The 10081-nt window shown below is 38.2% G+C and overlaps 1 protein-coding gene across 1 annotated transcript; it reads right to left on the reverse strand.

Moving 5' to 3' along the window:
- Nucleotides 1–8027: 8027 nt before the first annotated feature.
- On the reverse strand, nucleotides 8028–8966 carry LOC137759047 (olfactory receptor 7G2-like). Its single transcript, XM_068534970.1, has one exon. The coding sequence runs from the start codon at nucleotides 8964–8966 to the stop codon at nucleotides 8028–8030; it is 939 nt and encodes a 312-aa protein (XP_068391071.1).
- Nucleotides 8967–10081: the final 1115 nt, after the last annotated feature.

A 10081-nucleotide genomic window follows, 5' to 3' on the forward strand; every position in this document is an offset into this window, starting at 1 on the left:
GGCTGTATCAATTTACATTCCCACCAACAGTGCAAGAGGGTTCCCTTTTCTCCACACCCTCTCCAGCATTTATTGTTTGTAGATTTTTTGATGATGGCCACTCTGACTGGTGTGAGGTGATACCTCATTGTAGCTTTGATTTGCATTTCTGTAATGATTAGTGATGTTGCGCATCCTTTCATGTGTTTGTTGGCAATCTGTATATCTTCTTTGGAGAAATGTCTATTTAGGTCTTCTGCCCATTTTTGGATTAGGCTGTTTGTTTTTTTGACATTGAGCTGCATGTGTTGCTTGTATTTTTGGAGGTTATTCCTTTGTCAGTTGCTTCATTTACACATATTTTCTCCCATTCTGAGGGTTGCCTTTTTGTCTTGTTTATGGTTTCCTTTGATGTGCAAAACTTTTATTTATTATTTTTCATGAAAGATCTTTTTTAGTCCACATTTAAATAGTATAGGTAGAGTGAAAGGATTTTTATAACCAGTTATCTTATTAGCTTATACATCTTTAATATAAGCTAAAATAAAACAAAAATGATTTATGGATTTGCTGACATCTATTATGATTATATACTTTTAAATGTCTCATTAGTCTCTCTAGGTACTGACTTTGGAGCTTATAAACATAGAACCTTGTCTTGTAGGTATCAAAATACAGTACAAGGTGACAGTCCCAGACACTGTCCTAGCATCATGGTAGGTGCAGTTGTATAGGTGTGAAGGAAATGCTATAGGAGCAAGATAAGGGAGTCCCATAATTTACTTCATGCAGTTACTTGAGGATTTATTTAAAGAAGGTAAATTTTGAGCTGGGTCTTTAAGAACTAGATAAAAATTTTGCCAATGAAGTATAGAGAAGAGACTCCAGGCAATGGTAAGAGTAGTAGCTTTGAGACAGTAAATTGCATGATCCACTTGTGAGGTGATAAGGGGTTTATCAAGTTTAAGCTATGGTAACTGAAGAGAGAGAGAGATAAACCATCTTTTTCTGGGACATATATATAATGTTAAGCAATAAAACTGAGCTTCATGAAGTATATGGGTGGCTTCATGTATTTGGGAGCAGATTTTTTTTTTTCAGAAGATAGTCCTAACAGCAGTGTGAAGCATATTGTGATGTAGGAAGAGAATCATGGTGTCCATATAACTGCCTCCAAAAGTAAAGTATTTCTCTAGAGAGAAATATCAGCTTCAATCCTTAGAGCCACAGGAGGATATATCTGGAATTTTCAAGTATCACTTTGTCCACATTAGTGGATTAGAAATATAAATGTCTAGCTTCGGAGTACCCAGTTACTAATATATCAGCATCAAACTTGTATGAAACCTTACATGAATATTCCCTTAGCCATCCTAGATTGACTTTCTCTTTGAGGTAATCAAATAGTTTATGCCAGAAATATCCCTCCATGTTTCTAGGTATTTTTTTTATTTCCTCTTTGATTTCTTCAGTGACCTCTTGGTTATTCAGTAGTGTATTGTTTAGCCTCCATGTGTTTGTATTTTTTACAGATTTTTTCCTGTAATTGATATCTAGTCTCATAGCGTTGTGGTCAGAAAAGATACTTGATATGATCTCAATTTTCTTAAATTTACCAAGGCTTGATTTGTGACCCAAGATATGATCTATCCTGGAGAATGTCCCATGAGCACTTGAGAAGAAAGTGTATTCTGTTGTTTTTGGATGGAATGTTCTATAAATATCAATTAAGTCCATCTTGTTTAATGTATCATTTAAAACTTGTGTTTCCTTATTTATTTTCATGTTGGATGATCTGTCCATTGGTGAAAATGGGGTGTTAAAGTCCCCTACTATGATTGTGTTACTGTCAATTTCCCCACAATATTCATTGCAGCTCTATTTACAATAGCCAGGACATGGAAGCAACCTAAGTGTTCATCAACAGATGAATGGATAAAGAAGATGTGGCACATATATACAATGGAATATTACTCAGTCATAAAAAGAAACGAAATTGAGTTATTTGTAGTGAGGTGGATAGACCTAGAGTCTCATACAGAGTGAAGTAAGTCAGAAAGAGAAAAACAGATACTGTATGCTAACACATATATATGGAAACTAAAAAAAAAAAAAAAAAAGGTCATGAAGAACCTAGGGGCAAGATGGGAATAAAGACGCAGACCTACTAGAGAATGGACTTGAGGATATGGGGAGGGAGAAGGGTAAGCTGGGATGAAGTGAGAGACATGAGAGGCATGGACTTATATATACTACCAAATGTAAAATAGCTGGTGGGAAGCAGCCGCATAGCACAAGGAGATCAGCTCAGTGCTTTGTGACCACCTAGTGGTCACAAAGCACTGAGTGGGATAGGGAGTGTGGGAGGGAGACGCAAGTGGGAGAAGATATGGGGATTTATGTATATGTATAGCTGATTCACTTTGTTATAAAGCAGAAACTAAGACACCATGGTATAGCAATTATACTCAAATAAAGATGTTTTAAAATAAGAAAAGTAAGATTGGGCAGAGAAAGCAAGTGAGGTGCAGTGGGGTCCCGGGGTCAAGCTCCACAGACTCAGCAGGGGAGTTACGGCTGGAATGTCCCTTCAGAGTTGTTCCAATTTGGGGCAAGAGATCAAGGCCTTTAAGCACCTGTACTGGTGTACACATTGTCTCTGGGCTTCCCTGGTGGCGCAGTGGTTGAGAATCTGCCTGCCAATGCAGGGGACACGGGTTCGTGCCCTGGTCTGGGAAGATCCCACGTGCCACAGAGCGACTGGGCCCGTGAGCCACAACTACAGAGACTGCGCCTCTGGAGCCTGTGCTCCGCAGCAAGAGATGCCACGATAGTGAGAGGCCCGCGCACCGCGATGAAGAGTGGCCCCCGCTTGCCACAAATGGAGAAAGCCTTCGCACAAAAACGAAGACCCAACACAGCCAAAAATAAATAAATAAATTAATTAATAATAATTAAAAAACAAACAAACAAACAAAAAAAACCTGTAGTAATCAGTCATAGATGCAACCCTGGCAAAAAGGAGTGACTTTGGGTGTAGTGACTCTCTTCTGACAGGTTGCCCAAAGGGAGCTGACAGTAAAGGGCTGTCTGCCAGCTGCACTCTCTGCCACTGGAGTAATGATTGCTTCCTTCCTCAAAGCGAATAAAATTGGCACATCACATTGTCCTTCACAGTATCTCTCTTGTATGTCACCTGTTTCCCCTTTTGAGCTTAAAAATAAAACAGTTATTTTACTATCAAAAAAAGAGTTTAGTTGAGAATAGCAGAGCAGTGCAATTAGGGCAAGCATGCTATAGCAAAAGCTATAGGCAAGGCGAACAATAGAAGGAAAGGAAGTTTATTTTACAGAGAAAAGGGAGGGATTTGGGAGGGGTTGTTTTGAATGAAAGTCCATTGTAGAAAATGAGAGTTCAGGGTGATGACAGTTTCTCATTGGCTGTGTTGCTGAGTTGGTCAATTTCTCGTAGGAGAGGCAATGTACACCTATTCCTATAAGAGTCTGAAATTGATGAGTCTTTCCTGTGGTTGATTCTTCTGTTAGTGTCTGTAATTGACAATTCTTCCTATAAGTAACTTTGTATACTACTGCGTGAGAGCTCCCCCGCTGGCCTCCGGATTCCATTTTAGTGAGGCATCCCTCTCTTATTTTTCACCTTTCCCTCACTGTCTGAGCACTGGGATTTCCATCTCATTGTGCACCACTCCACTGTCAGCACTAAAAACAGGGCCTGGCAACAGTATGCCCTCAATTAATATTTGTTGAATGAATGAATGAGTGAATAAATAAATAAATATTAGAACTCGAGTATGATTTGACACATTTACAGATAATTCTAGAAAAAATATGAAAGCACATTATAGAATTATACTGAAGAACACAATGGAAGAGCTAAATAAATGGAAAGAATATTCTAATTTTGGAGAGCTACATGCAATATCACAGAGGTGTCAATTTTTCTCAAATATTTTTGAAGATTTAATGCAGAGTCTGAGATGTAAATTATATTTGAGAGGATGATTTTGAAATTTACATGAAAGAGCAATGGAGAAAAAATGTTGGATTTACTGGCATGTAAGCACAAAGTTGACTATTTGCTTTACCAAATATCAAGATATGGAGCAATAGTAACTAAAATGGTCTGGTTCTTGAACAGATAGAAATATAGTGCCAATTAAGCCCTCAACTATATGCACATTATATTTAGGACACAGGAGGCATTGGACACTTTCTTTATGACAATGTGTCATTGCAGGGAACAAATATGACCATTTGGTAAATAGTGCTGAAATTATTTTTACCTATATGAGAAAAATGAAATTTGATTCTATATTACAGCATATTCAAAAATTATTCCAAAGTACCAAAGCCTGAAATGTTTACAAAACAATATAGGAAAATATAAAATTGGAGAGTCAATCATTTCTTAAATAAGACCAAAAAAATCACAGTTCAAAAATGAAAAGAGGGATAAATTCAACCACTTTAGAAATAAGATGATAATGGATTCATATCCCCAAAACATAATGAACTTCTACAACTCAACAAGAAAAAGAAAAAAATGATTAAAAATTAGACAAAAGACTTGCATAGACTTCTTCCAGAGAAGATATACAAATGGCCACATGCATATGAAAAGATGCTTAACATGACTACTCATTGAGAAAATGCAAATAAAACCCACAATGAGATAAGCATTGGGGTGGTTATTATAAAAGAAAAGAAGAAGAAGGAGAAGAAGAAGGAGAAGGAGAAGGAGAAGGAGAAGGAGAAGGAGAAGGAGAAGGAGAAGAAGAAGAAGAAGAAGAAGAAGAAGAAGAAGAAGAAGAAGAAGAAGAAGAAGAAGAAGAAGAAGAAGAAGAAGAAGAAGGGGAAGGGGAAAGGAAGAGGAAGAGGAAGAAGGAGAAGGAGAGGAGAAGAAGAAGGAGGAGTAGGAGAAGGGGAAGGAGGAGAAGAAAAAGGAGGAGGAGGCAGGAGGAAGAGGGGAAGGAGAAGGGAGAGGGGGAGGAGGATGGGGAGAAGAGGACGAAGAGGGAAAAAACAAGTGTTGGCAACGATGTGGAGAAATTGGAATCACTGTGCATTGTTGGTGGGAACATAAAACAGTGAAGTTACTATCTAAAACAGTATGTCAGGACAGGAATAAAGATGCAGACGTAGAGAATGGACTTGAGGACACAGGGAGGGGGAAGGGTAAGCTGGGACAAAGTGAGAGAGTGGCATGGACTTGTATATACTAACAAATGTAAAATAGATAGCTAGTGGGAAGCAGCTGCATAGCACAGGGAGATCAGCTTGGTGCTTTGTAACCACCTAGAGGGGTGGGATAGGGAGGGTGAGAGGGAGACGCAAGAGGGAGGAGATATGGGGATATATGTATATGTATAGCTGATTCACTTTGTTATAAAGCAGAAAGTAACACATGCTTGTAAAGCAATTATTCTCCAATAAAGATGTTAAAAAAAAAACCAGTATGCTATTTCCTCAAAAAATTAAAAGTAGAATTATATTACCTAGTAATTTCACTTCTGGATATATTCCCAAAAGAACTGAAGGCAGGGACTTGAAAAGTTTTTTATATACCTATGGTCAAGCAGCATTTTGCACAATAAACAAAACGTGGAAGCAGCACAAGTGTCCATCAACTGATGAATGGATAAGTAAAACATGGTATACACATACAATGGGACATTATTCAGTTTTAAAAAGAAAGGAAACTCTGATACATGCTACAACTTGTATGAACTTTGAAGACATAATGCTAAGTGAAATAAGCCAGTTGCAAAAGGACAAATAATGTATGATTCTACTAACATGAGGTTCCTAGAATAGTCAAATTCACAGCCACACAAATTAGAATGAGGTTTCCAGGGTCTGGGGTCAAGAGTGGTTACAGAGTTACTGTTAATAGGCACATATTTCAGTTCTGTGAGATGATGAGTTCTATGGATGAATGATGGTGATATAAACACACAGTGTGAATATATTTAACACCTCTGAGCTGTAAACTTAAAAACGATTAAAATGGTAAAAGACCCTGAATTTCCAAAGCATTCTTGAGAAGGAACAGTGCTGGATGCCTTGCACATCCTAATTTCAAACTGTATTACAAAGCTATAGTAATCAAAACATCACAGTACTGATACAAACACACATACCTAGACCAATGGAACAGAACCAAGAACCCAGAAATAAGCCCACGCACATACGGTCAACTAATATATGACAAGGGCACCAAGAATACTCAATGGGGAAAGAGTAGTCTGTTCAATAAATGGTTTGGGGAACACTGAATAACCACATACAGCAAAATGAATCTTGACCCCAATCCTACACCACTCGCAAAAACTATCTCAAAATTGATTAAAGATGTAAACATAAGGTCTGAATCCATAAAACTTTTAGAAGAAAATGTTGAGAAAAACACTTTGATATTGGCCTTGGCAATGGTTTTTTGGATATGACACCAAAAACACAAGTAACTCCATCAAACTAAAAAGTCAAAAATCATAGAAACAGAAAGTAGTATGGTGGTTATCACAGAGCTGGAGGAAATGGGAGATGCTGGTCAAGGGTAAAAACTTCCAGTTACAAGATTAAGTTCAAGAATCTAATTTGTACAGCATGATGATAATATAGCTAAAAATGATATATTGTATACTTGAATATTGCCAAGAGAATAGATTTTAAATAGTCTCACCACAAAAGAAGTCTTAATTATGTAACAGAACAGAGGTTTTAAGCTAATTTTATGGTGGTAATCATTTTGAATATGTTAACGTATCTAATCAACAAACTGTACAGCATAATCTTATAGTTCATATGTCAATGATATCTCAATAAAGCTGAAAACAATGATCAAATGCTGGAAATCAACTGCTGGCTGCATAAATCCAATTTCAGTCACAACGGTTGCATTACATTCTCCTTTTCTTTGTGTCATTTCCATTTCTGTCTAGCTTATTAGGATACATGGATTATATTTAGGACATGTTCAGCCAATCTGGGATGAACTCATCTTCTACAAAGACTCTAATTCAAAATAAGTAACACTCACTGTTTTTCTAATTCTATTCCATTATAGTTGATTACAACATCCACCTTTTTAATCATATAATATTAATAGGTTATAAGAAATAGGATGTGGACAAATTGTTTTTAGGGCCACTATACAACCCATTACAGAAATATATTCTAGTTGACTCCATGGAAAATTCTATAATTACCTGACTCAAAGAAGGACAACCAGGGTTCTGTCTCTGGAAATCATGTCCATACATGACATCTTCATCTGGCAACACCACTGGTGACCCTGAGGGAAACCAGTCCCAGGACAAAACAACACATGCAGGACTGAATGAATTCTTACTCCCTGGTTTACATACATTTCTTACCTATGAAGACCTTGTTATGAAAGATAACTCTCTTTGTTGTTTGGACATATTAGAGTTAGAGATTGTTTTTCTTATTAGAACTGAAGGCTTCCTCGCTAATGGAATTCAAATATCTCACTTTTCAAACCACTGACACATTTCATAGATAATGAAACTGACTATAGTAGATACTTATGTTCCTCAATCTAATTCATTAATAAGTAGGTGTGGAAAAGGTAAGATCTCTTACTCCACTATAGACCTAACTCTGGGGTGCAAATCATATGGCCCCACCATGGATCAGGTGGAAGTTAGTCTCTAGATATGACCACAGCCTTGCTACAGTACTTCCTTTCCTAATAATTTTGGCAATATTCCTTATTCTGAGAGTGATGCAAAAAATTCGTAAAAACTAGAACCCTTGCTTCAGGCTCTACTTCTATAGAAACTGAGCAAAGAAATTGAATTGAAGAATTGAAAATATGTGTCAAACAGCATATGGCTGAACAAAAAGCAAAATCTGGTGTCAACCCAAGTTAAAGTTAACTTGGAAATTCTGCTGTTGGCTGTTTTAGAAGAATTTGTTAATGAAAGTATCAGACATTATGGCCCACCCAGGATTCCTAATCCCTTGCCTCGTTCTAGAAACTCAAGTCCAAAGTAGAGGGCACGATCACGGGAAAGAAGGTATCGTACTAATAAGTTTCCTCAAGGCTCTCTTCATGTCCTTGTTTCTCAGGCTGTAGATAAAAGGGTTCATCATCTGAGGAACTACAATGTACATAACTGAAGCCACTGCAGTCTTCCTGGGTGAGTCAGTAACCACAGAACTAATGTAAACTCCAAAAAGTGTCCCATAGAATAAGGACACAACTGCAAGGTGAGACCCACAGGTGGAAAAAGCTTTAAGCTTTGTCCCTGCTGATGGCATTCTCAAAACAAAAGGGACAATTTGAGTATAAGAAAAAATGATCCCAGAGAGGGGAACGCCACAAAACAGGCTAGCCACGGTATATATCAAGATGTTATTCATGAGGGTATCGGAACAGGCCAGCTTGATGACCTGAGCAAGTTCACAGAAGAAGTGAGGGATTTCCAGGTCCTTGCAGAAGGACAGCCGCAATACCATCAGACTGAGGAGCAGGCCAAGCACTGTGCTGATGAAAAGTGAGAGTAGAATCAGCAGAACACAGAATCGGGGGATGATGAGGACCGTGTACCTCAGGGGGTGACAAATGGCCACATAGCGGTCATAGGCCATTGCCGCAAGGAGAAAATTTTCTAAACCAACAAAAACCAGGACAAAGCCAATCTGGGTCAGGCAGCCTATGTAAGTGATGTGCTGTATCTCTGCCTGGATGTTTACCAGCATCTTTGGGATCGCAGTTGTGCTTATACACATGTCAGTAAAGGAAAGGTTTGAGAGGAAGAGGTACATGGGGGTATGGAGGTGGGAGTCACAGGTAACAGCCAGAATGATGAGCAGGTTTCCTAAGACAGTGATCAGATACATTGCTAGGAACAGGCAGAACAAGAAGGGCTGCAGTTCTAGATCATCTGTCAATCCCAGGAGGAGGAATTCTGAAACGTCTGTTTGATTTCCGGGTCCCATGTTTTCCATGAATCTGATGGGGAAATGGAGTGAAAAGAAAAGGAAATGAATGTTCCCCAGATGAGCAGCACCAGCATCAACTGAGAACTTGCTAGAAATGCAAATCCTTGGTGCCATTCCAGATGTACTGCTGATAACCTCTGGAGGTAAGGGCCAGCAATCTAAGTTTTAACGTACCCTCCAGATGAACGTCATATATGCTAACACTTTGAAACTGTGCTTAAATAAAAAAGAAAACTCTGTGCCTATTGTGAACCCAAAAGACGATGCAACGCTGTCCCTTTGCTAATTTTTCTCTCCATCAACATCTCTCATACTTCCTCTTCCCTCTACTCTCTTTACTGGCCATTATTTTGATGGGTCACCAACTCGGTATCACATCTGTGCCAAGTGTTAAGACTGAAACAAAGAATAAGACACAGCGTTTCCTTCAGAAATATTTCTGGCCTCAAGCAAAAGAAAAATGAGAATGAAGTTATCCTCTCTCTTTTGTAATGCATGATGCCTAAACTTTGACCTGCCACAGAATCATCTGAAGGGCTTGTCAAATTACAGATGAGCTAGATCGTACTATCACTCCATTCGTCCATGCGGACACAGGTAAAGTGAGGATACATCATGGACATGAAGTACACAGTGTGTGGAAAAGACTAAGTTTGAGCTAAGATTATCTGACTGCTGAGTTGACTCTGTTAACCAATCATTGTCAATGTCACTGGATAGTACAGAATTACCATTCCTAAACCAACACTCAGATTTTACAATTTTCCTTTAAAATTTTAATATTTTAATCTAGGACCATGCTCTAAATTTTTTCTCTTCCCTACAGTGTTATGCCCATCCCTACGCATGAAATATTGTATAGCAGGTCATGGCATCTATCCAAGGATACACTCTGCACCTGAGCAAATATTAGAAAATGTTGCCTGTAAACTAGAGCTCATAAGACTCCCTCATGAAATGTAATGCACCTGCATTAACAATTAATTCTAAGAGAAGGTGTGCAAATATCAATGACATTCTCTGTCTCATCCTAATGGGACCTCTTCCCCTAAGGTGATAGGAGGCATATGATTTTTTTTAAAAAAAAGATAAATGAGAGAGAGAACAAAATG

Source organism: Eschrichtius robustus, chromosome 2 (genome assembly GCF_028021215.1).
Source record: "Eschrichtius robustus isolate mEscRob2 chromosome 2, mEscRob2.pri, whole genome shotgun sequence".
Classification (NCBI taxonomy): domain Eukaryota; kingdom Metazoa; phylum Chordata; class Mammalia; order Artiodactyla; family Eschrichtiidae; genus Eschrichtius; species Eschrichtius robustus.

What these genes read in the sequence shown, in the direction of transcription:
- LOC137759047 (XM_068534970.1), bottom strand. Translation starts at nt 8,966, where the DNA reads ATGGGACCCGGAAATCAAACAGACGTTTCAGAATTCCTCCTCCTGGGA.